The following is a 27,825-nucleotide window of genomic DNA, read 5'->3' as shown; positions in this document are numbered from 1 at the left end:
CAGGAATCAGTCTTGGGTTGTAAAGCCTTAAGAACACCCAGGCTTTTGGAAGCACCCAGATGCTCTGTTTTCTTCAGAGTGTAGAACTGTTTGGCGTTGTAGCACTCTAGCCTTAGTTCAAGCACTAAGATCGCATAAAATCGCATAAAAGATTTAGACAACACGAACCCACCAATTAGGGGTGGGAAGACCCCAAGGTATCCAGAAGAGAGCACTGTTACTAATCATTCCTCACCCAAATTGTCTCAGGATCCTGTGCTTTCAAAACCAGATGAAAACACTGTTACTTTTAGCTTCTAGATAGACCTAAAGAAAATGATAGCCTCTCCAGTAATGTTTAGCTATTTCTTCAATCCTTCCTCCAACATGTCAGAAAAGAAAAGTCTGTAGGGCCAAGTGATAGCAAAGCTGTTTCAGAGAAAATAAATTAAATCTTTGCATCAGAGCTTTCCTGTTTCCACCAAAAGAAAACTGGCGAGATTCCTCTGCCTGAACTTCCCACTTTTATTTTTGTAGAAGGAGTAGGAAGAATGAGGAAATCAGAAGAGGCTCCATTTGAAGTTGACATGGATGACTGTAGGATACAGACAGACAGAATTGGCCCTGGAGGATCCCAGGGGCAGAACAACACTTACCCAAGAGTAACAGAGGAATCACAGGGACAGAATAGCTAAATTACTAATAATCATGGGCAGGCCTCTCATGTAAAAAGTCTCTGGGACCTGAGCACCAGAAGGTAGCAACTGTGATGCTGATGTCCAAACTGAGGTCCACACGTGGGCCAAGGAATTACAAGTCTTCAAGCCTGGCATCTAGACTAGGTTAATCAGGAGAAGCAGTAACAAAACATAGCATTAACGGACAATAAATATGATCTTTTGGGCAAGGGTCAACATGACTTCTGTGAGGTCCTGTGACACCCATTTCTTGGTATTCTTTGGAGAAATTGGTGATCTCATTGGCATAGTTAACATTCAAAAAATGTTTTTGATTACATACTTCAGAAAATGTCTTTAAAGATGCAACTAGTCACAAAACAAAGAGATATGGTGGGGTTCTTCAGGTGGTATGAAAAGAGTAGGTAGGAATTGACTGTTGGTGCTTAGGGACATGGTTTAGTGGTGCACTTGGCAGTCCTGGATAAACGGTTGGACTTGATGATCTTAAAGGTCTTTTCCAACCTAAATGATTCTATGATTCTATTCTGTCAGATATAAAACCTATAAAAAAATAAAAAAAAGGAGAGGAAAAAAAACCCTTGGCTTTTCACCACTAGGTAGTAGACCTGCAAACTCCCTGGCAAGGGATGTTGATACAAAAGGTTACATTGGTTTAGAACTGAATAAAAGAATGGGCCATTGAGGATTAGCAAAGAGAGGTCAAGCCCAGAGAAGCTCCAGAGCTGAAACTGTTTGGAAGCTGTGGAAGTGTTAGAGGGAAGTGTCATACATGTTCATGGTGCTCCGTCTCCCATAGTGGCCACAAACAGGCATTGAGAAAAGAATAATAATATGGGATGAGATATTGGACTGTTGGACTTGGACCCTTGGTCTGAGCCAGTTTGGCCATTCTTATGTTTGTGTGTTCTTCTGTGTGAAGAATGAAAACATTGAAAGGAAGCCTTGGAAATTAGTTCTCCCATTATAGCACAGTGATTTGAAAAAAAAGTAATAATAAAGTAACAGAGGTTTTATTTCCCAGAAAAGGCAGCAAAAAAAAAAGGGAAGCTATTTCAAACACCCACTTGAAAGATGCTGGGCAAGCTTTTCAAACCATTGGAAGAGAATCTGCTTCACGCTTTGATAGTCAGGATACAGTTTAAGCAAAGGTTTTGAGATTCCATTGTAATTACCCAATTAGCTCTTGCGTGCAAAAGGGATTCTCTTGCATTTATCCATATCCAGCAGGGCAGAAATCTGAAGCTTTCTGCCTGCTGTGGATTTACTCTTCCAATTCATTAGGATTAATTTCTTTACCACCCACACAATTCTCTTCCTCCCCTCCTGCCCTACTACCACCTGTCAAAGTTATAAAGATGATTGGTGCTTCTTAAAAGCAGCACAGAGCATCTTTATCCATCTATTTACTGACAGATGCTTCCCCCCCTCCTTTGCTAGACTAGTTCTTTCCAAAAGCCTGCAGTCTGTCAAGCTGTCCCCAGAGCACATATGTGCATGCTGTGTTTAACCACATCACCTCCTGTAACCCTAGTGTGTAACATAACGGTGTTCCTATCCCCCCCAAATCTTAGGTAGCACTTTATTTTGACAAGTCCCAAGTAAAACACAAGAAGATTTTCAAATCTACTGGCCATCAAATTAAACTAGAACCTAAGTAAACTAGCTAGAATAAAGCTTTCAGGCTAGTCCAGAGCAATCATTTTAATTTCTAAAACAGAGGGTAAATTCTGGTAGATTAACATACATGCAATCCTGTCGTCAAGTCACTGAGCAGAACTAGGACTGTTTCTCCTTACCTCTTCCCACCTCAGTCCAAGGCTCGTACTAGGTCATGGGAAACAAGAGGGGTATTAATCTTCCATGCTCTAGGTCATCTACCCCTGTTTACTAAGTGACATCTTTGCAGAAAGCCTTTTGAATTATATTACCAAAGCTGCTCTGTAAATTAATTGGTTTGGGAAGAACCATCTCTGATCCTGTTGGCGCCACAATATGACAAGAAATCCTAGGAGCTTTCTTTCAAATTGGAAATCGTGATAGCAACAGAAAGCCTGCACCTCAACTTTAAAAAGACCGAGCACTGAAAGAGTTCTTCTGACCCACAGTTCCCTCCAGTGCTGGAAGCTATATGAACTCCATCAAAGGGGAGCACAGGTAAATTGGGAAGCCTCAATAAAACTCTTTGCTTTGAAAAAGATACCACAGTCCTTAAAAAGAAATCAGAGCATTTTCAGCAGCCACAGCTGGAGAAGAGGAATAACAAACATAACTCCACATCAAAACCTAAGAGACAGCACAGCAACAAGGCACCTAGTCATAGAATATCTCAATATCAGTATTTGGAAGGGACCTATAAGGATCATCAAGCCCAACTGCCTGCTGCTCACAGGACTACCTAAAATTAAACCATAATGACTAAGAGCATTGTTCAGACACTCGAACTCCGACAGGCCATGACCACTTCCCTGGGGAGCCTGTTCCAGTGACCAACCACTCTCTCAGTGAAGAACTTTTTCCTAATGTCCAATCTGAACTTCCCCTGACACAGCTTCATCACATTTCCTTGTGTCCTAGAATCAGATGAGCCAGCCTCTCTGCATGCCAGCATGCAGCCTCAGCTGCACAGTGGGAACAACAGCCTTTTCCTTCTCCAGAGAAATCCTAGTGAAGGCTGAGAAAGGATCATGCGCTGGAGTGGAAAAGGCTAAGCAGACCTTTTGGGCACCCTCCTGTTCCAGCACCTGCCATGGCAGCACAACATTGAGATAGTCACCTCTGCATTAAACTGGCAAGTACCATCAGCCGGCTCCAGAGCACAGAACTGCTCAGTGGGAGCTAACGTATCCTGGCAAGAAGCACAGCACACAGCCCCCTCGTGCCGCGTTGTTTTCTTACCCACTGTTTCTGCATCCTCAATCCCTTGAACAAAATCCACCACGCTGCAACATGCATGTCTGCAATTTGCACGCCGTCATCTTGAGTTGCTTGGGCCTTCCTGACAGAATTAAATGAATAGCAAATTGAGTGCTGTTTTTCCCTCCCCCTTTCTTCACTCTCCCCTTGCTTTTGTACATGCTGCAGTAAAAGCTTCCTCTGAATCAGATTTCAGCTGTCACAAAGCCAGCAGTTTTCTCCTAGGAAGTCTGGGTGCTAGTGACAGAAATAGCAGCTGCTTTAAATACTTCATCTGCTACATGCGGTCAAAGGGCAGCAAAAGCCGAGGCCAGGAGCAGGTGTGGGGGCTGTTTGCAGAACCATCGCACCCTCCCCAGGCAGGCTCTGGTAGGGAAAGGAGGGGGTCCACCACCTCCTGACTGACAGGAAAGCCAGGGACAGCTGAGGCAGAAGGGATGAGGCTGCAATGGGACATGTGCTCACCCCGGGCACAGGTCAGGCAGGTGCTGCCAGCAGGACACCCCTCAGCCCAGCGCCCAGAAACCCTGCTGCTGCCTCAAATGCCTATGGGAGTCACATCAACCCAGGCAGTTACACCTCAGATGCCAAAAAGCAGTTAGGGTTTTAACCTCCCAAGCACCCCACAAACATCTCCTCCCACCCCAACAAGAACACTCTTTCCCTTCTTACAGGCGGGACAGCCCAAGGCAAAGAGATTTACATGAATTGCTAGAAGTGCACTTGGGATGGCAACTAGGACTAAAGCTTTGGTATTTGTCTTTCTCAACATCCAGTGCTTTACTCAAAATGAAGGTTTGGTTGTTCTCGGCTAGGGTCCAAGGACATGCTTTGTTGGCAGCATTACACAATCTGTTTAGAGCTTTCTGATTCCCACATGTTCAAAGCACTTGTACTTTTCACAAAACATTGTGGTATCATTGAACACGATGTTATGTTTGAGCTGAAAGGAAGAAAAAACCCCATCTCCCGTCTATTATTACATGTAAATAAGAGTTGGTCTCAATCATGCTATCTTAGTAGAGAATGAAATAAGAGCGAGCTTGACCCTAGCTGTGCTAATTAGTGACAATCTATCATCAATTTGCTGACACAAAAAAGCATCCTGTGAGACCCACCAGCATTTCTTTCACTCTGCATGAATGCATGAAGGCATCCTGGGATAGGAGGAAGGGTAGATGAGAACACAGAAGTACCTGAGGACCTAACTATGTCACAGGGACCCTAGAGAACACAGTTTAAGCCATGTGTATGATCCTGTTTTAATGGGTTCACTTACCTGCATCACCAAAGGCTTCCCATAGTAGGCTTTTAAACAGCCGCAGGAAAGCATAATACTGCCTCCAGTTGTCAGATTCAACTTATTAGCAACATGCTCCCACTGAAGAGAGCCTTTGGAGTACTCCAGAAAACTTTTGCAAAGGGCACAGAGGCTGGCAGTGTTTAGTGAGAGCTACCGCTGCGACAAGTGCCAGCTGTAGGCTTTGTGAGATTGTTCAGCGAGGGTATCTTGTGCCACATTACTAAGAGAGACTTCAGGACCTCTCTTTTTATTTGGGTGATCCTAAGATTATGACATTATTTAAAATGCTTCTTCTGCAGATAGAAGAAAAATTTATTCCTTGTGAAAACTGCCCTACAGTTGAATGGAAAGTAGCCAGAATTTTGGTTTAGCTTCATATCTGCTTCAATGTACGTTATCAAAAATAAGCCAGAAATAAAGTGTCAGTGCCATTCCATTTCCACTAGACTAGTCCCAGCTAGAAGGAGCCGGGGGTCAGGTTCTCATGCCTGAATACTCCCAAAAGAAAGTTGTGCCTTGATACAAGCTGAGTGATTTTCTTCTTTCATTCCTAGTCTCTGGTCTGTCTCTGCTCAGTCTCGCTCTTTTGGAGTAGCATACAAGTTGAATACAGAGAGCAGGCAAGCCCTAGAGCCCCACAGAGACTCATGTGTATGTCTGTTTCTAGAGTAATGGTTAGCAGCAGCATCCCAAAGAGGCAAAACAGCTAGCCAGCCAACAGTCACAGAAAATTTATTATGCCCTCCGGGATTTAAGAGCCCCCCCAGGTGGCTTTCAAGGGAGCTAAATACTTAGGTGTTTTTCCTAGTAGGTGTCCATTATGGCAATATACCTATATTGCAGTAGCATTATGCTTCTAAACATATCCAATGGTACAGCACCAGTTCTGTTGCAGGATCCATGATACAAGCTTAACTTTCTCTTCTGGTTTCCCAGTCCACATACTTATTGCCCCTGCTAGCACCAGCTCATCTGGTGTGGGGCTCAGATGAAGTAACTATCACTTCTGGATGCTTAAGGTCTTTGACAGAACAACAACTTTACAAATAATGAGTGGCAGGGCACTAAAAGCTTTCTGACTCAAGTGATAGAGCAGTTCTCCATGCTTCACGGGCAGTTCAGATGCTTGACATAAGGGATATTGTGATGATTAATAATTAACTGGCTGGAAACACTGAGAGCCCAAGGACAGATGCCTCCCATCTGTAAGCTCTGGGAGCTGAGGCTGCATTTTGCAGGACAGAAGGAGGGGAGCTGGTAAGGGCGAGAAGGTGACAAGGTTGGTGTGCCCCTGGAAGACAGCAGCCTTTTCAAGACAGTTTGCCTTTTGTCTCCCAGCACAGAAGGTATCATCCTGCACTTCTCCAGGTGGCTTTCACCATATTAACCACCAGGGGACCAGAGCAGCAGCAATCCCTGCCAATTCCTGGTGACAACTCACCTAAATGAGAGGCATCATTAGAAGGTATGTTCATATATTCAATAGGCTTTAACATCAGCTTTAATGAGACACCTCTGAGACCTCAGGAGAGGTAACAGACAGCTGGAAAAATGCTTCAAAGTCCTGTGGGTATGCAAAGTAGAATTCAAGTTCAGAGGTACCAAGTACAGGATTTTTAAGCACCTGATGTGTTAGACTATTAAATTGTTCTTTATGCTAACTTTAAAATCTCCATCTGCATAAATTCATTTGATCCAGCAACAGCTTTAACTGTATCAAAATTATCCAAAACAGCAGCTGCAATAGGCGCTGAACTGTGTATCTCAGAGTAATTACACATTACAAAGGGAATCCTTGAAGCATTTCAATAACATGCCATATTACAAACAGTGCCTAAAAAGCCACAGATGGACGTGTGAGCCTCCTAGCATAACTTTACTGCAGAGGTGGATTTGAAAGATAGAATGACATTTTTACTCCAGCTTGCTGCCCAGTTCCTTGCCTTTCTCTGAGAAGTAGAGGGTGTTTTAAAGAGTGTTGAAGAAGTTCGAGTTCTGGTTGATCCTGTGGGGCTGAAGACTGTGAGAGAAGTACAAAGAGTCTCTCCCTCCCCATCCCCCTTTTTCTCTTGCCCCTGATCCAGCTCTCAGATGAAGTGTTCCCTCCCAATAGCTCTTGCCAGAATACAAGGGTCAGAAGAGTAGCACAGCAGTCAGGGGGATGTATGATCAATCCAATTAACGGGGTGCTGGGATGAACACCTTTCTGTCCTCCCTTGCCCCCCAGGGGGTCCTGCCTGCTTGCCTGGCTTTGGCAAGGCCTCTGGCTACCATGCTGCAATGTCCCCTGCCAGCAGCACTCTGCCCATGGGAGCAGATAGAATTTGATCTAGACAATAAAAACAACTGAAATTTTCATGGATCCATGTGGTTTGCATTTGTTTATCCTTCAGGAGGCTTCTGCTCCGCAGAAGTCACAGGTTTTTTGCTTATATTATGAGACCCATAAGGGAAAAAAAGGGATTTGTAATACTTCCTTTCTTCTGGTCCCAAGAATACGTGAGCTTGAAACAAACCCATTTAGCTTGTCCCTGTTTCTTATTGGCTTATGCTGGAATTAATCTGTTCTGTTTCATTTCAGTACAACCTATTCCTCAATGCACTGGCCCCCAATATCCTTGCAGCAGCAAGCACACAAGGCACAGTGCTCCAGCAGCAGAAAATATGTCTATTCCACGTCCCGAGGAACTGTCAAAGAGAAGATAGTCAGTTGTCTTGGGTAATGAGCAGCTATAAAAATTAAGAGTGAACAAGGGCATGGCAAAAGGCACTGCAATCAGGAACAGTGAATGTTAGAACTGGAGACAGATGGTGGGTGGATTTCAGCTCAGGACATGCATTATTAGCTCTGGCCTCCACAGATTTGGAAACCTCCAGCACTGCCTTCCCACCTTACCACAATGCCTCCATCACAGTGGTACTCTATAGATGTACTAGCCTGTGTATGCTTAGTGCTGGAACAGAAAAAAGGCTGCACAAGTAATTGACTGTCCAGGTTAGGTAGCCAGTTAATGAGGAAAGGGCAGAAGAGATCCTGTCAGGGCAGCAAAGCCTGACATCTGGCTAAAAATACCATGAACGGAAACAAAGCAACAAGAGGAGTGAAGAGCAAGGTTGGCCTCTGCTTACCAGGAGGAACAAATGCTTTCTGTTCAGACATTTGTCCAGGTGGGTACAGACCAACTTTCTAACCACCTCATCCTCCAGATAGGATTTAGCCCTCCAGCTGCCTCACAGGGAAGCAGCCTGGTCACTCAGGCCATCTCAGTCCTTCATGATGAAGCGGTTTTCTTTCATATAAAGTAAAGAAAAGATTCCTTTCATGTAACATACATGTCCTCTGGCCCACTGAACATGTGTGAGTAACAGTATAGGCTGGCTCCAGCCTGAACACCCTCCTGGAACAGCTAGGATCCACTGGAAACATCCACTCTTCTGATTAGTATTTCAAATAAAACCTAAATGTTTTGACACAAGAGACCCAGAACAACCAAATCCAGAGTTTCCTGCTGTCTGCTTCTATGGTAGACCTGCATGAAGGGGCAGTTCTGTTCAAGTCCCTCAGGGATTTTGACCAGGTCTCTGTCACTCCAGATGCATCAGCACACTAGACAGTGGAAGTCAAATGCAAAACTACTACTGATCCTCCCCCAGCACAAAAGTAGCACTTAAATCAGAACCTCTGGGCATGTCATGCCATCTGAAGTGCCCTAAAATATTCAAGACATCTTTACAAAGTTGATAGCTATGAAAGAGGATCCATGAAGGAAGAGACCTGGGACCTTTCCTGAGAGGAAGCCAGAGGTCAGACAGATATCCTAAAGTGGCCCCCCATGTCTGTGCTTAGGCAGCTGAATGAAGCCTTCCATTATTTAGATAAGTGATTTGCTGAGAAAGCCCCTCAGCCCTGCCTGGAAATACCCACGACCTGGGCTGCCTCTCATGCAACTAGTGGAAGCCTGCTGAGGCTCTTGCCCCAGGAGTGCAGGTTAATGACAGAGGCAGTGATTTATCAGATTAGTCCCATGCTTAACATCTCGGTCCTCTCTTTCTGTCACTTCTCACATTCACCAGGAGAATCCAGAACTGGGGGAAATGACAAATACAGGGCAATTATAAAATCTCCTGCTCCAAGTAGTCCCAAACAGAGCAAGACACACAGATAATCCAAGAACAGATGTGTGGAAGAACATCACATATCTAGGGGAAGCTAACCTATGGCAAAGCCTATAATTCACTCTAGAAGGCAACATGAGGCTCTTCATGCACTCTAAACCCCAAGGCAGCAATCAGCATCCAGGAAAGTTTTTTCTTGCATCAGTATCCAGTATAAATCAATCACTGGCAGAAGATACTGAAGAGAGCAGCAAGAGGGTTGATAGTGCCTTGTGGGTTTAATTAAGACTACATGGGAAGCACAGTAATAGATCCATGGTTGAAGGTTCAGCAAACCATGTTATCAACAGAGCTTACGCTGTGCCAGGTTCTTCACCTCCCAGAGATGTGGATCCATCAGTAGTCTCACAGCATTAAACCCATTTGTTGACCTACATGATGAAGGTACTTACTGAACAGGCTGAAATGCCTTCAGCATTTCTAGCATCTGACACTTGCTTCTGTAGATAAGCATTCCTAACTATCAGAGATCATTTGTAACCCACAGCATTTCTTCTTCCTGTATCATTGCTTTTCTGGACACCTTGAGATTCATTGCTGAAAAACTAAGTTACCAATTAAAACAATTCCTCACTCTTAGGACGTAGCCTTATATTTTGCTCCAAGATAAGAAGTCTCACAGATTCATGTGCTGATTAGATAAAGCTCTGATGTAAGGAGGTATCTACTTTCACTCCTGTAGATCCTTCATACTCAAGAACATCCAATGTTTATCAAGAACAGTATGAAATATTTTATTTACTAACAGTTTAGGTCCATTTGCTAGAGAAAGAATCATCAGACTTGTGAGTTTTGCTTCTTTTCTGCCCAGCAGAAATATAGATTTTATTTATTGATTGGTCTCTGCCTCCCTCCCCAGCTTCAGCTACGTCACCTTGGCATAATGACAGGAACAAGAGAGACTGGGACAGAGAATTAGAATAAGGGCAACCCAGGTCATTAACATAGCTTTCGGCCCTAGGACACCCATTTAGATTCAGTTCGTTGCACTAATGCACAACTATATACCTGCCCATCACCACACTTAGAAATGGATCTGACAGCTGTTCCAACTTAGCAGCTCTGTTCCTATCACTAATGCTCAGCTTCCCCCAGCAGACACGCTGACCGCACATGTAACTGGTCCCTGTGGGCTGCCTCAGCAGGAAGGTGGGTGACCAGCTGAGCCACCACACCAGAGCAGCTCAACCTATAAAGCGGGGATGAGGCATAAAAGGCAGAAGGGTCTGCTTTGTTACTGCCAATATAAATTTATTTGGTAGGTGAGCGACAGTCTCCAGTATTGTCAACACATCAGCTTTCATCAGCACTAAGGATTTTGTTTGTTTTGGGGGTTGGTTTGTTTGTTTTAAAGAACAGCCAAGTGACATTAGGAACCTTGACAACCTAATGAGCCAGAGGCTAAATCTTGCTGACAGAAGTGTCATGTTCTAAAAGGCTGTTTGGGGAAATCCCAAAAAGCAACAGAGAAAATTCACTGGAAACCAGCTTCCATATGCTTTCAAGAGGAAACAATCATTTCTCAGACTTGCTCAGAGACAGGCCAGGGGATTGTGGCTTTGCCTGTGTATGGGGTTAAAGGACAACTTCCAGTAGCAGCAAAAGTTTTCTGTATCTCTAGGTTACAGCAGACCTTACCTTAAACCCCTGAGTTTACACCTGAAATCCTGCCCATAAGACTCCTGACGCTGCAAGAGTTCAGGCTGCCTTGAAATGAGTACTTTAGAGACACTAGAGTCAGATTGTCACCTGCAGGTCCAGCTCAAGAGCACTGACGTGGGAACTGAGCTAACGACAGGACTTGTGAAGCTTTGCTCCAGAAGCAGAATTCACACTTTTTTTTTATGCTGTGCTAGCTTTTCTAGATTCTCCTCGCTCATACAGGTTTTTCATATTCGCCAATATAAAGGAGCGCATGTTGTGGAGCAGCTTTCCTAGACCATGCAGGACCAGGAGAAGTGACAACTCTCACATTGCCCTGGATGAGTCAGTTCAAGTCAGTCCACTGGGCAACAGACCACCGGTTCAATGAGCTTGCTGATGGGGTGGACACTGTAGCTGAAGACAGCAGTGCTCTATGTACCATCAAGAGATAGCTCCTAAAACATCTCATGCATAAGCATACAGTAGTCTGCTAAAGAACTGCAGTGCTAGAGAAGATCAGCAGTAGCATGGACAGGTAGCCAGCTTGTCACCCTGACAACATCAAAACAAACTGTTCCCCTGATGGATAACATATCTCCAAGCTGTTGCTAAGACAACAAAAATCTATTTATTATGCATAAATGGGCACACTTCATCACTGGACTTATTAACCCAGGCCATGTCACTTACTCTTCAGCTTCTTAGATCAGATGGCATATTTGGATTCCTTCTTCTTGAAGGAATAGACTCAGCTGCAGCTTAGTGTATTAGGGTTTTTGCCTTTTTTTCCTCCAATTGATTTCCTTTCTCTAAAGATGCAACTAAACATCACTTGTCTCTTGTATTTCCTCGTTTTCTCACAGGCTTGAACCAGGAACTGACTACCACAGTGCTCTGCATCACCAGACTGCTTTCCTTTTCCCTCTGCTCCCGAGTTCAAGCAGGGCAAGGCAGCAATCCCACTCTATGCCTGGCCTGCTTGAGGCCAGCCTGTTGTCACTCAAATTAAATTGATGCAGTCTAGGAGGAAAAGAGAAGCAGAAACGAAGCCTAATTTTCCTTACCTGCACATGCTGCCAGGCTGCTCAGCCTGATTTAATTGAAAACTCTAATGTACTCCCATCAAATTTACCACAACACTTTTTTTTTTTTTTTTTTTTTTCCCTCCAGAGTCCAGAGCATTTGCACTGGAAAATGTTACATCCAAGAAAAGTTAAGCAGTCTAGATAGCCCTTTCATATCTTGGGCTCAACATTTTGCTGACATCCAGCAAAAGCAGCTTTCTCTGCCTCCTGTCTCATCACAGCAGTGGTCTCTCTGGCCTCTAACCAAGAGTCTTCCCAGCAATTTTTTGGGCCCATTTAACTTGTATCGTATTATGACATTACTGTTGCAGATTTTGCAGTAGGACCATTACTTTACTTGAGTGATTATGAACCCCAGACCTATTATGCAGCACAAGCATACTTTAACAGTCTAAATTCAGTCTACCAACACCCTCCCCTCCAAAAAAAAACCCAAAAAACCCCACAAAACAAAACAAAAACAAAAGCAGTACAAAAGGCCAACTAAAAGCTCTGGGAAGGCACAGAAAACAAGCATCTGAGCTCTGTCTGATCTCTCACACTACCACCTGTAACTAGCACTATGTTCAACTACACTTAGACAGTTTAGCATTTATGTAGGACATGTTATAGCGCTGTGGGGAACCCTTTACTAGACACCAGGCACCTGCTATCTCACCATTCTGTTTTGTTATCCAGTACACTGTACTTGATATGGTTTGAAGACAGCAGAATGAATAAACTTCTGGATAAATGATAGAGTAAAATTCTAAGGCCAAATTTTCCCCCTTTCCTTCAGGAATTTAAGGATTTACCTTTGACCTTACCCCCACAACAAGTCTGTGAAGAAGATAAAACAGAGAAGGTCCTCCTTAGCCATGGCTTATTCATTGAAGAGGGAATCCTTATGAGCTCTGAGAGTGGCCACAGAATAAATAAGAACATGATACATCTATCAAGCCCTTCCAACAACATGGCAAATTTAAGTGAATAGCATGTTCTGGAGAACTGAAATGGTTCAGATTTGACAAATAGTTTTGGCCAGAGATGATTGGCAAATATTTTAAGGAAGAGTCAAAACATTTCATTTAATTAGTTTTAAGAAGTGATGGGTTTGTTTCAGAACAACTTATATATATATATAAGGAGTTGCCAGAATTTAATTAAAATCTCCCAAAGGCAGTATTTCGCATTTTGTTCTCCATTTATTAAATACATTCAGTTTGGCCAACATATGAAGGAGGAAAAAGAAGAGATCCTAGTGACGCTATATGCTTAACCTTTCAAGACCATAAGTTGCTCTATCGACTTAGAGCATCTCTTCAGCTCACCACAGCAAGAAACTCCACAGCTATCAACCTACTTGACAAAAAAAAGTCCCCTTGTGGCTTCCTGGAATACCGAAGAGTCAGGTGATGCTGCACTTCTCCACACATAGCAACACAAAACCAACTAATGAGTAGTGCAGAGATGGGGCCACAACCTGCAATAGGATTTCTCACTCTTCCAAGTTTGCTGAGAGCATCTGAGACCTCTACTAACAGTAATCATCAACATGTTGACATTCTTCTGAGTAACTAGACTTATTCTTTCCTCCAGAGAGATAATAAAACATTCCGTGATCTAGTCAGTGCTTAAAATAATCACTTCATAGAATGAAGTGCTCTGCTTGCAATCCTGTTGCTGCTACTAAAATAGACTCAAAGGCTCCTTATGTGCTGAAGTTAGAGGTACAAAGCACCTCTACTCCTTCAGTCCCAAAGCATTTAATTATAGTAGCCAAGTCTCACTCTCTCTTTTCCACTTGCACAGGAAGCCAAAAAGGGATGCTAGAAGGGTCTGTGTTGGTTTTCCATGGTTACACACAGGTCATCTCCTCCAAATCACATGCGAGCAAAAGACGTTAAAACAAAATACTAAATATAACAAAGCTGAAAAGTACAAAAAAATACTCCATAATACCACTTTGTATCAGAGAACTTGGCTTAAAGCACTAAAATGTTATGTAATTATTCTGTGGCCATACAGACCCTCTAGCTTTATGCCTTTTCTCACAGATAGCTGGTGTGTCCTTTTCACACAGGGACTCTCTCACAATCCTTTTCTCAGAGTACATAAAGAAAACCCAACTTTCACCCTATGCCAGGTTTCTGATGCAAGAGTCCCACATACAGGTTCCCACACCACAACTGCTTGTCCAAAAATCTCACCTACATCTCTCCTGGGACTGACAGAAAATCCAGACTACCTCTTGCAACTTCTTCTTAACCCAGCAGCCTCCCACCATTCCCTCAGTCCCTGAGCCCCAATCCATGTAAAAGCAATTGTAAGATGACAGACACATGTAGAGCCAGATGGAAACAAACTCTTCATCAGAGTTCTTCTCCCCACCTGAGCCACTCACTGGCTGTAATCATCCTCTGATCAGCCTCCGCTGGGAGACCACAAGGTGATTGGCCACACAGACCATGGTCAATGTTTCTTGGTGGTACAACTGAAACTGCTTCTCTCCCATGGAGGAAGATAAATTCATCACAAGCCCTTATGGTTTGTAACACCTTCTTCCTCCTTCTCCCCCTCTCTAGAAATGTTGCCCTCTGTGCAGATGCAGCCTCACAGGATGCTCTGTTCCATCACACCAATAACAATCAGGAGTGAGATTCATGTTCCTGGAACTCTTAGAAGCTGCATGCATGACTATAAGCTTTTACACCCTCAGCCCAAAATGCCACCCCTTCTTCAATACAGGCTTCTTGCTGTAATATCACAAAGGCAAAACAGGGGCTTTTATCACTGCCATGGAGACAAGAATGTTATTGTATTTGGTTTTCTGTCAGGGCCACTTGGATGATCCATTCCGTGTGATGGAGAAATCCATCCAATCCAATGACACCGTCACCCACCGATCAGTGAAGCAAGAGAGACCTCACTCAGTCACCTGCCAGGCCACCCTTTGCTTTCAGCCATTTAGGTGGCAAATTATAGAAAAAACTGAAAGAATATGGGAGAACCATTATAAATAATAATATTTGTGCTACCTCTCTGAAGTTGGAAGTCACAGGGAAAAATCTCAGAGCTAGTGTGTCTACAGTGACCTGAATCTTATTTCCCTGTCATTCACTCCAGAGAGGGTGACAAGTAATGTCATTGGCATCAATGGAATAACAGTGGGACACGGCTAAGAGGCTCACCCTTCTCATCCAAACAGACTCTACACCATTGCTCCTTGGCTCCCTGCTGACCAGAGCTCTGCATTCTTGTCTGCAGCATATCATAGGGGCTCATTTTCCCCAGCATAAACAGTAAGCAAACCCACCAGTAGATCAAAATGACAGTTTTGTATGTTATCAGCTGCAAAGACAGTGGAAACTCAGGACAACCATATCTGTAATAAAAGAGGGACATCAGTGATATGAATATCTTTGCTTTTAATTTGATAGCATAAATGTGCTATGCAATAAGCTGAAAATACTATGAGAGCTCCCAACTTGAATCTCCTCCAAGTGAAGTATTTTTAGTGGAATGTGTTTAGCTTGCTTGTTAAAGATTTAAACCTAAGCAATAATTGCAGTTACTCTTCTGTCTGATTTAAGTAGGCAACATTTATTAATGTACAGTGATTAAGTCAACTATTCCAAAGCAAGCCACAAAGACTTAAAGCCATGAGGAAAAAGGATGATATCCCAGCTGAAGTAACCCTGTGATCTGATCCATGATAAACAGCTTATTAAGGTGGAGTGGAGGAAAGAGAGCTGCAGGTTATGAAGGGGAATTTGATTTATCCCTCTAAAGGCAAAGTGATAACTGACTGATCAGAGCAAATTCTTGTCATAGATTTTATAGGCTCAGTTATGTCATGCAGGTCTCTGAACAGCTTAGAGTAAGTCCATGATAGCTGGATTCAGATTGGGAAAGAGATTCATCCATGATCAAACCCTTGATCCATATTGTTATGCTGTGTTCACACCTAAATCAGAGTTTAGTATCCTGCATATTCATTCTTTAAAATATCCTGGTTGAGCAGCAAAGTTTTCCTGCCCTATCTGTTTTGCAAGTCTACAAGTGTGTAAAAGCTCTTTAGTAACAGATAAACCAGGATATAATCACCCTGCGTGCCAAGGGTGAGAGAAGTTGCTTTTGATGATGATATTCTGAACACTTGAATACCCAGTGATTTTTGCTCAATTCTTTTACGCTGAATAAAATAAGTCTACAAATAGACATACCTGCTTCAGCTGTTTGTGCAAAACACTTCATTAAATAGAAGCACTTTTTTCCAGAAGAAGCCTGGTACGTATCTAATGGGTAAAAGGATAAATAGCTATAATCTTTAAATACACAAGACTACACAGAGTGGGTGTTTCATAGCTGCACAAAGCCCATAATTGGACTTCTGCCCTAGGGGTAAGTTTTCCTGCAGTGTAAGTGCTTCCAGATGCCATACAGGGGTCATGTGCCTTCTCAGGAAAGCAGAACTTTACATTCAGTTAATTGTTATCCCCAGCTGTTGGTTTAGTTTTTATTTTTTCATTGAGGCTAGTTTTCCAACAGTCATTCAAGCAAATGTGCTCATTTCCCAGTTCCCCCGCAATTCCCCACCACAGTGTAACAAAGTGCAAATTTTGCATGGCTACATTCCAAACTCCATGGTGTTAAAACCATAGCAGCAATGGAAAAGCATGTAGCCTCAATAATCACAACGTAGGACCTGAACTAGAGGTGACTCAGTGGTAGTCGAACAGATGCTATATGAAAATAGAACGGTTTCTATGCACGGAGTGGTTAACCCATGGAGTTAGTACTCACACATGGAAGTTTTCATGGCTTCCTAAGCAGCAAAAATTACTCAGTCTGAATTACATGGATGACCTCAATTCAGTTCACTGTGTCTGGGTGTCCATCTCAGAACACAGTGACTATGAACAACAAGTCCCTTCTCCTGTAAGTCCTTTAGACTTCATCTTTGGTGCAAATCACATGAAAAAAAGGCAAAGGCCATGTCCATCCAGTATTTGGATCTCTTCAGCTCAGTAGCAAAATATTCACTGATTTGGGACAGCTCAACAGTGGCTAATGACAGAGAGGAAAGTTCAGACCACAGCAAGCTGCAAAACAAACTAAAAGAGTTGCAAGGAAGACAGCTGACATAATAAAAGGGCAACATAAAGGGGTTCCTTTATCTTCCTTGAAGTATTAACGAGAAACTCTTGTGTGTGCATTTGCAATGCCAGTCCCTTGTTACCAAGCACTAGCTACCACTTGCTTGGGTTACAAGACCTGTTGGAAGAAGAACAGCATGGGGGAGTTCACAGTTTGGGCTGCAACACAACTGACCATTAAACACTCAAGAACAAAGTTTAGGGGAAGGATTTTACACCAACTTACTCAGTTTTACCAATAATAGCTCTGGAAGAGGCAGCTTCAAGCCACTGTAATTGTGCTTTTCAGACTGTCCTTCAATACAGATACCTACCAAAATAGTCCTTACCACTCCCTCTTCTCTCAGAAAACAACCCAGCTTTTTAAGTCAAAAGAAGATCACTTAATCTTTGTAATAAGAAGAGGTTTGGCATTTACAGCAACCCACTCCTAATCTCTTTGGTGTCTATTCTCTGGATTCCCCCAACAGGGAAACCAACATTATTCTGTAGGCTTCCTGTTGAAATTTGTCACTCCCTGATGACAAAACACAAATTTATGCCATAATCTTAAAAGTCTGGAGCTAGATATTTAGAGCTCAGTCAGTGCCTGGGCCTCATAAAGTTGTATTTTCCCCAGAAAAGTTCACTAAATTCTTGGAAGATTGGAAAACTACTTTTGGGGGTTGTTTTTGTTTTTGTTTTTTTTTAACATTAGTTCATAAACAAAAACCAGAGGGGAAGTACATCATCATCAAAGTATTCCTTGTCTGATCATGCCTCGCCTAAGCTCTTTTCAGACCAGAAAGCAAACAGTTTGTGCCAAGCCTTCTACTCTCTGTGAGCTTGTGCCAAGGCTAGGACTTGGATCTTCTGATTTGTTAGCACAGGTAATTCCCACTCACATCCCCCCTTGCAAGAGGAGGGCAAGGAAACCAGTTGCTACACTGAACTTTCAGGAAACATTGCCAAGAAGCACATCCCTGTGCTCCACCCTGTGCTGAAACTTCACCAGTTCAGACAATTTCTTACTCCTGTTGTTGCAATTAATCTTCAGAGGTTACATACATACAATCTTATGCATATGAGGGACTGATCCAAATTATTAGCCTAGAAACTCTGTCCTTGCTGCAATTCTACAGTTGTTCCTCCTCCCTGGATGAAATCCTGACCCCTTCCCCACAGCATGGTGGTGCTTGCTCACTCAAAATTAAAGGACAATTATCTCTAACAAAGAGAGAGGTGATCACATCTCCTTCCTTAACTGGGACACTGGAAATTAAAAAGTCCTCCCCTCACCCAGTGCTGCTCCTGAAAGATCCTGCAGAAAATCGGCCACAGTTTTACCTGTAACCAAAAAGCCAAACGTTTCAAAGGAAAAAGCCAGGGTCAGCATCATCTCTGCCAGCTAGAACATGATATGCCTGGATGAGGAGTTCGGGGCGGCAGGTGGGGATCAGCCTCTCTGGGGATCTGTGCTTGGCTTCTCTTCATGCGATGCCTGCCTCCAAGCACAAACTCCCACCCAGCCCCACTGTCGCTCCCCGCCCCCCCCCCCCCCCCAAATCAGTACTGTTTCATACTCACCATGTCATAAACGTTCAGAATCACCGGTTCATTTGCCATTGTTGATTGCAGTAGAGGCTGGATTAAAACCTTTCCGTCCCTGCCAGATGTGTGTCGCTGCCCCCAAGGTATGCTTTTACCCTGAGCCAGATAGAAGGAAATGCCTCATCCTACAGTCTCCGAAGGAAGGAGCGTGGAGGGAGGAGGAAAGCAGGGAATTCTTGTGGTTGTGGGGGTGGGTGGGGGTGGCGGTGGGGGGTGTAAAGTTGGTTGCAGGGAGGCAGGAAGGCTTGGGCTGGGTTTGCTGGTTGTATCGGGTTTACGTTACCCCTCCACAGTGCGCCAGATCCGAGATTTCTTTCTAACTCCGTAGCGCACCTCGGGGTCCGCAGGCTCACACGGCGCTGTACCCCGGCACCGTCCAGGCTGGTAAGCCCCGATCCACGGAAGACGGACAGACCGCGAGCCCAAAGCCGAGCCCTCTCCTGGCACCGGGCGAGAGGCGGCTGGGGGGGCGTGTGGAACCCCTCGGAGCCCTGCTCGGCGGAGCGGCGTGCCGGCGGAGGGCTGCCAGCAGCCGGGGCACGGAGGCCCGGAGCCGGCCCGGAGCCGCGCACCGGCGCCCTCTCGGCGGGCAGAGACGCCGGCCCCGCGCCCTGGCGCGGCGGGAGCTGCCCCGGCGGCCGGCAGCTGTCCGCGGTGCTGATCGGCCGGCAGCTGTCCGCGGTGCTGATCGGCCGGCTCAGGCGCGCCGCGGCGGGCTCCCCGCCCCGGACAGCACATGGCGAAGGGGCTGTGCCAGAGGGGCTCCGGCGCGGGGCTCGGCGGCGGCGGCAGGAAGAGGAAGGGGCTGGCTGCCCCCGACGCGGAGGGGGGGTGCCGCGACCCCCATCTTGCCCACAGGCGTGCAGGCAGAGCTGGCGTCGGCGCCGAAGTTGGCGGGCAGCTCTCCGAGGGAGGTAACGCGGGATGACCCGGCGCCGGGGCTGGAGTTCGGAGGGTGCCGAGCGGGCGATGGTTCCTCGCAGGCGCGGTGCGGGGCCGGGGCCGGCTACCCCCGGCGATGCTGCTCTGCTGTCCGCAGGGCTCAGTCCTTACTGCGGGGTGCTCTCGGCCCGAGCCGGGCAGCCCCTACTGCCTGACAGCCGGGGGGCCCTACCCCGTCCCCTGCCGGCTGGATGCATCCCTGCACGGCACGCCGCGGGAGGGCGGGGAAGGGACAGAGCGCCTGGGCAGGGCGAGTAGTTTCACTTCTAGCAGCGGCGGGGTCTGGAGTTTCTGTCGTCCTGGAGCTACTTTATACTCGTGTTAGGCCCGGACGGCTCTGCCATGCCTCGCCAGCAAACACTGCCCCCTGACCTGGACGCGAGAGTCAATTACAAAATCCACTGCGGTAAATTCCTCTTCCTTTTGCTCCTCCTCTCGCTTTGCTTTAAAGGGAGCGCAGGGTCTGCGATGGTGCTGGGAAAGGGTGCAGCTGGAGGGGGAGGAGGGGGCTCCCGCCCCCCGAGATTTGCAGCGGTGGGGCAATTGTCACGCTGACCCTTAAACGTTCAGACACCGCAGACTCTTCTGAAGCAGCAGCCCCCATAAAAAAAAAAAAAAAAAAAAAAAAAAAAAAAAAAAAAAGCAGGGATGACCTCATCTGAGATGGAGGCGTATCTGAGGCTCTCTGCCAGCTCACAGCCAACCAGATCTGAATGAAAATTGCAGGCAGCCCGTTACATCAGCAAAGCCCAGCATGCCCCAGCCCTTCCCTATACGGTCTTCAGCTGGATGGGAATCATCCCGTCCTGGAAAAGGCTCACCTCCCTTTGTCAGGAGCAGAAGGAAAAGATCGTAGAGCTGCAGCCTTGTAAATTACTTGTTACATTGTGCAGGAGGATCTGTGGTGAACACAGGCAGCACGAAGAAAAGTGAGTCCACATCCTGCACAGCTAAGTGTCAGCCCAGCGGAGTCAAACGTTAAACTTTCCCTCGAGCCACCACCAAAGGAGACCCAGAACTGCTTTGCCCTAGTGATATGCATTGGCATTTTGAGAGAGCAAAGCCATGCCTCAGGCCTGGACAGACTCCAGCACATTAATTTCATCCAGGCTAGTCATTCCATGGGTGGACTAGGCAATTCTGCACACATGGCACAGGGGCTGGGCCAGCACCCCAAGAGCACCCCTGGCCCTCTGACCCACCAACTCCAACTTCCCTGTTAGATGCCATTAACCATCTGGCTCAGCAGCCTGGACCTGCAGGAGCAGTTTCTACAGGTAGGGGAAGGTACCCCCCCCTGCTCCCCACCATCTCAGAGTCCAGATACTGCCCAGAGGACAGACTATACCCCCATCATCGTTTTAAAGACTACAAAGCAACGAAAACCTCCCTCTGCAAGGGGGACCATCAGCATGCCCTAACTTGTAAAATAGATCTCCTACCAAATCCCACAGGGCTCTGGCTAAACTGTCAAAGATACTCTGAGGTTGTCACTTTTGGGTATGTGTACTGCTCTGGCGATGGTGATGTTTGAAGGAGACTTAAAAGGAGAGGGAATAGCTGATGCTAAACTGACTGATGTAATTGGAAAAGAAAAGCAGCACTCAAGCTCTTCCCACACTTGTCCACATGCTTACTTGCTAAATTAATTCCAGTGTCTGCTGTGCCCAGAGTTTGTAGAGGAATGAAGCTGGGTTAATCAGCATTGATAATACACAACTGTGGGCTGGCTTCAGGGGTGGGTTGGCTGATGTAGATAAGGTGCAGGTGTGGCTGGTTCTGGTAAGGGGCTGGGCAGCCAAGGAAGAGAGAGGAGGAAGAAGCAGAGAGAAGGGGGAAAGTGTGTGCCCTGGGTGAGGTGAGACAAGGAGAAGGCAGCAGAGGGACTGGCATGAAGAGTGTGTTGGTATGAGATGGTAAAAGACCTTGTTGCAGCTGACTAGTTTGGTGAGTGCTGTGACAAGAGTTCACTAAATAAATTAAGAGACTTAATCCAGATCCACATTCCAGAGGCAGATATCTATAAATAACTAGGATCTGGGAAAGGTGACAGGCAGGCAGAAGCTTAGATGTTTTGTCCTGTAAACATTTCTAAAATAATCACAGGGTGATGGGTTATAAATTAAGACCAGAATTTCACTTCTAAATTTTAGAAACAGAAGAGGGGGAAAAAATTAAAACCAAACACTTGTCTTTAAACTCATTTTCTTGCTTTAAGAGATCAAAGCCAGTCTACATGTGTATTTGTTATTTAAAGGACTTTTGCTGTAGGGGAGACAGTAAATGCCACTTGCACATTAAGACCTGGGTTTGCTTCCCCTAACTCAAAATGTAACTGCCAGAGCTACGTTAAGAATGTTGCTGCTCCAGGCTCCCTTTTCTTCCCCTTCACGGAAAGAAGTTGTTCTGAATGATGACAGCCTCATCAGTGTTTCAGATATCCTTTGAAAGTTCCCTTTTCTACCCCATGCTATTCTAAGTGACTTATTCCAACTCCAGATAGAAGGCATCAGTCTGAATACAAATGTCCTAACATTAATATAAGCTGTTTAAGAGTCACATAAACTCTTCACAAGGCTTGATTTGCTTTGGGCTGCGTTGAAGTGTTTCATCAACAGCTCAGGCTGATACCAGTCAAGAAACTGAACTGTTCTGTTTCAGGTGCAAGAGTACAATTCTGCAGATACACACTGGTGCCTGTTGGCAGTAGGGCTAAGTCTTGCCCTGTAAAAACATTAAATTTTAAATTAATTGCAAATACAGAGGAAAAGGAAGATTCTTCTTACTACTGGTTAGATTAACTGGAGCTTTGGAATCTGTTTTGAATTCTTCTTTTAACCATTTATGCTACTTTTAGGACAGAGCAGAAACACACATTTTTTCCCATACATATGCCTAAAGCTAGACAACACCTTCATTCACAGTTAAGCAGCCTGTTGCAAGGCCTGATTTTCTCAAATTCTTCACATCCCTAGTGCTCCCTTCAAAGATATTCATGTATTTGAGTTTAACTGTGGTCATCCTCACAGACTATTCATGACATAAGTAAGTATGCATCTTCAAGGATCACTGTCTAAAGCAGACAATGTGGTTTTACACGTGTTCTTAGATTAAGAAAGAGGTGAGAAGGATTAAAAGGAAAATATCACCATCTAGCATGGAACAGAAAATAAAGAACCAGGTACAACCTTCAGTAATTACGTGGTATATTAACCAAGGCAGCAGCTAAGAACTTCCACCACCTCCCCCAGGTCCTAGACACAAAAGTGACTTGCCACTGTAAACCCTGCTGTGAGATTCCACTGGGGACAAGAACAAAAGAACTGCAGCACAAGAGAGAACTAATAGATGTATTAGAGGTGATGGTCATATCTGAGGGTTTGTCTACTTGTACTGCTATTCAGGAATTTTAATTTAAATTATTTCCTTATTTTCCCCTCATGCACTTTCAAAGGCTCCTTAGCAACCCAGTACACAATGGGGCTTTCAAGCATGTTTCACAGCAGGGCTGCCCAGTTGAAACTTTAAGAAATTTAATGTTCTTGTCATCACGTCAGGTACACCACCCCTGGCTGTCCATTATACTTTTTGACAACTTGTCATTTTGGATTGTATATAGTGCTTTTGCCCGTATCAACTTGTCATTATTGTCCCGTTCTGAGCATATTAGCCAAGACTATCCTTTTTGAAGTAAGTATAAAATGGCCTTTTACAAACTAGAGAGAGTATTTTTTCAGGTCGCTGAGAATTGTGAAGGGTATTCAAGAATGTAAAGAGAGTCACGTTGCCCTTCCTCCACCTACAATAATAAATCACCTCCTGGTTAGGTGCTGGAGCTTTGTAGCCTTATTCCAGGAGTGTCAGAGGAGGTATTTTGGTTGAAAGAGGTTTATCTCATTTCTACCCAACACATTTGCATATACCAAGCAGCTGACTGATTCTGGTCTGACTTGAGTGTGGGATATGGGAAAAAATGGGGAGAGAAAATCAGCACATGATGCTAGCAACGGCAGAGGGCTTGTGCTTTGCCCTATGTAAGGAAATATATGAAATATTTAATTGCAGGTGGCTCCACAAAGGGAAAGAACAAGAGTTAAATTGGATGATTCCAACCTGGTTGCATGTTAGTAGCTGGGGAAAGCAAAATTATTTTCATTCAGTTCCTCATTGAGTCACTACTGGGCTTGCATTTTGTCTCCCTTCTCATTGCAGCTACACTTCCCAGCTTCTTCATATTAAGTTGTTTGTCAGAGGGGAAAGAAGGCTGTCAGCTCCTAAAGGGAAAGGCACCTGAGTGCAGCAACAGGGCTGGCAGGGCAGGGACGTCACTACCCAGGGCCCTATACCCACAACCCATGAGTGAGGTGCACAGGGCAGGCCTGGAGATGGCCACCACATTCAGCCAAGAGCCCAGATCGTCAGGCAAGTTCATAAGGAGAAGGCAGGTCTAAAGTCAAGCTGAAACATCAGCCCCTGGGTCAGGCCAAGGAGGGCAGAGCTGGAGACCAGCATCCTACCTATGCCACTGGGGCAGGCACTGCTGGGGCACAGACTTATGGCCCCAGGCTGGGCTTAAATGGTGCTCCTGGGCCATGGGCAGGCCCCAGAGGACTACAGGACTCTTATCATCTCTGCTTACATAAAGCAACACTGTCAACTGATAGCCAAGCAATGTACATAGAGACTTTCAACCTGGAAACTGGGTGAAAATGCTGAGCATTCATATTCGTTCTGATGCTGAGGATTAGGCAAGTAGTTGTTGTTATTATGATTAGAAATTCACAGCACAAACAATAATGGTTCAATGCATGCAGTTAAAAGGGACAGTACAAAGTAACAGTAATTTTTGTTGTGTATCTGAGGAGCTAAACAGGTTTCATGAAATGGGTTCTTCCATCAACAACATCTTCAGATTATTTATTTGCATTATGTTACAATAATGTTTAGAGGCTGCATTATGTTATAATAATGTTTAGAAGCTGGAGGGGGGAGCAGGTCCTCTTATTGGGCACTGTATGAACACACACAAGGCAACTGCACCTACTCAATGAAAGGTGGTAATTTAGAGTGATGGTATAGATGAACGGCAAGAAAGAAGGTACATCATCAATGCTGTGTCACAGAGGTATGGGGGAAGGAACGTGACCAGCCTTCAGCCAAACAGCAAATCTGCTCAAGTCGGGATCAAAGAGAACTGAAGCGAGGTGCAATGCCACACTTGCAAAGAAGAAGATAGGTACTGACATAAGCTGTAATCCAAAAAGCCAGATGCTGCTTAACTCTGTGTGTGTCTAAGCTGTCTCCCTCTTGGACCAGGACAATCTTTGTTACCCTGCTGAGCATTACCAGAACTACTCCAATGAAGGCACTGTGGTTCCTTACTGCTGTTGCAGTCTGACAGACACCCAGAAAATCAGCATGGTGGTATGTAACACCCCCAGATAACTTGGTCTGCCTGATGTGCTCTGATCCCCCCATCACACGTTGGCAGTGGAACACAGAATCCTGAAGAAGAGGCCAATCTCCTTCAAAAACACACTGCTGAGACCACTGACTGCTTTTTGCATAGTCACCTATTAGTTAGATTACAGGGAACTGGAAACCTGGGCTCTCTTAGTCCTGCAGTTTTAAAACTCACCCCATCAAGGAAAGCACCCAAACCTTCAGATTACAGAGTAGGTGTAGGCACCTTACATCCTTCTTGCTCACCACACAGCACAGCATGCAAGAGCCCTGGGCTCCATTCCCAAAGCAATTTATGCATTTAACGTTGAGTGAAGACAATCCGCAGAAAAGGAGATGGGAGCTCTGGCACCTCCTCCTAGACATGTTCCCTAGCTACTAAGCTACACTGTGCCAGCACCCTCAAGCTGCCTATTGATTCGTGTCCAGGCATTAGATGCCCAGGTATTATGTCTCTTTTTCAGTCAAGCTGAGTATCATATACTGCAGATGCATCATAGCTGCATTCCACCCATTGCAGAAAAGCTACCAAAGCTAGTGGTACAGGGCATTGATTAAAGAGATGCTTATGTGCATCACAACGTATTCACAGAATTCAGGTATTCTTTATTCTATACCTAAGCTTCTCTTTGCAGTGCTTTCATAGAACCTGAACATAAAGGAAATGAAGAAATCACAAAAATATCGAAAGGTGTCTCAAAACTGGTCCTAATTTTTAACTTTTCCATTGAGTTTTTTAATTGTATGTGCAAAGTAGGGTAAAATGCAACTTGTAAGCTAGTCTTACAGCTTATTAACCAGTGGTTAGTAATTACAAGTGCTCCACTCTCTTTACTTGGATTGTATTAATTTCTTCACAAATCACCGTGGTTGGTTGTTGGTTTGGTTTTGTTTCAGAATACTAAAGCTTAACTCCCTTTTCTTGTTTTACTTGCCATTCATGTTGGGTGATTAGCCAGCAGATACAATAGCATGCTGTGATTCTCCGGAGCTATGATAGCATCCAGACAACACAAGGAACCTTTTAGCTTCTAGAGTGACACATCAAATACCACATCTGATGGCAGGTTCATCCACAAGTGCCTTCTGATAGGTTCAAGACTGCTATGCTTTACAGACCAGCACCACAGGTACCACCATGCCAGCTTTAGTTAGTTCATTTTGTTACTAGTTTTAATACCTGTCACTTAAAAACTTCTGTTAATAAACCTCTGTTAATTTTAAGGAGTGAGATTTTGATCTATGCCTAAGCAAAGATGGCAGCTTACTAACTCCCCAGGAGCACCTCATCTCTTGCTTGGTTAGGTAGAGTGGACAGCTCAGTCGATTCATTGGATCTCTGAATGTGGATAGCATTTCACAGCTTTACAAGGCTTAGTGATGGGTTTTGTTTAACCTAATATATTCCATAAGACATACCCGGAGGGCTCTAACAGGCCCTTGCATGTAATCTGTAAGAGCAAACAGGCTGTTAGACACGTGTATACTACTCAGATGATTCCTTATTTAGACAAGCCAAAACCCACTGCAGTGCCTTCTCAAACAACATTCTTCATATATAAAAAGATCATCAAACAGTGAAAGAATGCCTGCTGTTAAAGAAGAAAATCTCGAAGGAATGGGAGATGGAATTCAATAGATATTTTTTTCCCCCTTGTTCCTCCCACCCCCAAATTTTCATAAGCCTGCTGGGGTACACATGGCATAATCTGGCTACCAATGTTTATGAATACAGCTATAACATAAGCTGAAATCCATACCAAAGGAAACCAGTAATGGTGTCCCATCCCATCCACATTTGTTGAGCTTAATTTGAGGTCTTGGCAATGGCATACTAACTGAAAGAGCCCACTGCACAAAGGCAGCCTGTGGCAGTGCACATGTTCCATTGTCTGCCTATTTTTGTCGACACCATGAAAGCAGCTCCAGGTTTTGTCACTATTTGCAGTCTTCTGCGAAGGACTGATGTGCTAAACTCTGTCAAGTCTAAATGCAGGGAGATTCTGGTTAACACTGCCTAAGCAAAAAGTTGTGTGTTTGTTTCTACAGAGCTACCAAAACCCAAAGCTTCAGATTAAATACATTTGTTAATTAGGAAGGCAGAAGCTATCACAGATGTCTTGGAAATATACTGGTCAGAAATGGATTATTTGAATTTATTTTCCCCATCACTTACTAACAACCCTGTAACACAGAAATCAGATCATCACCTGAAGAGCAAGCAAAAAATGTGAACCCAGCCACCCAAAGGGTAAGGAAAAAACATTCTGTTTTGCAACAGTGATGGAGAAGGTTCAACTGGCAGGTAGGGTAGAGAGACAGTTGGTAGAGTTCATGGATATAAGGATGTGTTTCTTACCCTTCACTAACCTCCTGCGTCCAACCTGATTTTGGGATGCTGTTGCATCCTTGCTAATGCCTCAGTCTCTTCCTCCAATTTCAGGACCACGGCTCCCCACGAAACACAGCCAAACAGCTATTCTGTGGTAGCTACTCTCCAAACCCAAGTACATCAAATTCCTCTCACCCAATAAAGAATCAGGGAAGAAAGAGGAATGGGAAAGCAGCAGGCCTGGCTCCCCAAGGCATGCATGGGCAGGGTAGGCAGCAGAGCCTTGGTTCCCCTTTCCCAGGGCTGGTTTTCCCCCTCAGCAGTCTGCCCGGGGACCCAGCCATGAATGGAAGCCAATTCTGCATGACTTCTTCAGGTAGCCGAAATGCTAATATCAGCATCCCAGCAGAACTCCATTTGCTGCCTTCATTTCTCTGCACACTTTTAACTCAGGAACGCTATGAAATGCCACGAAGTACTAGTGGTATGTCACTAACCCCTCCAACTTCACCACAGACATGGCAACTATTGAGAGGACTACTATCAATAGTCTCTGAAT

General features: G+C 44.8%; 1 protein-coding gene and 2 long non-coding RNA genes across 7 annotated transcripts in view; 2 read left to right on the top strand and 1 right to left on the bottom strand.

Annotated features, from left to right (window-relative positions):
* The window catches only part of LOC121091442 (deubiquitinase DESI2-like), a 57,158-nt gene extending 37,965 nt beyond the window's left edge, over nucleotides 1–19,193 (bottom strand). The window contains exons 1-2 of one of the 4 annotated variants that reach the window (XM_040601268.1): nucleotides 18,506–19,193; nucleotides 3,576–3,675 (exon numbers count right to left, since the gene is read on the bottom strand). In XM_040601268.1, coding sequence (XP_040457202.1) covers nucleotides 3,576–3,675; nucleotides 18,506–18,513 — 108 coding nt within the window. In that variant the 5' untranslated portion in view covers nucleotides 18,514–19,193. Of the gene's footprint in view, nucleotides 1–3,575; nucleotides 3,676–4,265; nucleotides 4,323–18,505 lie in introns of those variants that run through there. The other 3 variants (XM_040601271.1, XM_040601269.1, XM_040601270.1) reach the window with 3 other exon arrangements.
* On the top strand, nucleotides 6,086–12,965 carry LOC121091444. Of its 2 annotated transcripts, none has more exons than XR_005828928.1 (2): nucleotides 6,086–8,064; nucleotides 12,580–12,965. It is a non-coding gene; the product is annotated as an uncharacterized LOC121091444 (long non-coding RNA). The 2 variants fall into 2 exon arrangements; XR_005828929.1 differs by lacking the exon at nucleotides 12,580–12,965 and adding an exon at nucleotides 8,971–12,267.
* Nucleotides 19,194–19,197: 4 nt separating the features above from the next.
* On the top strand, nucleotides 19,198–20,922 carry LOC121091445. Its single transcript, XR_005828930.1, has 2 exons — nucleotides 19,198–19,877; nucleotides 20,365–20,922. It is a non-coding gene; the product is annotated as an uncharacterized LOC121091445 (long non-coding RNA).
* The last annotated feature ends 6,903 nt before the right edge of the window (nucleotides 20,923–27,825 follow it).

This window comes from Falco naumanni, chromosome 7, assembly GCF_017639655.2.
Source record: "Falco naumanni isolate bFalNau1 chromosome 7, bFalNau1.pat, whole genome shotgun sequence".
NCBI classification, from domain to species: Eukaryota; Metazoa; Chordata; class Aves; order Falconiformes; family Falconidae; genus Falco; species Falco naumanni.
The sequence above is the reverse complement of the archived record's forward strand: the minus strand, read 5'-3'. Positions and strand labels throughout refer to the sequence as shown.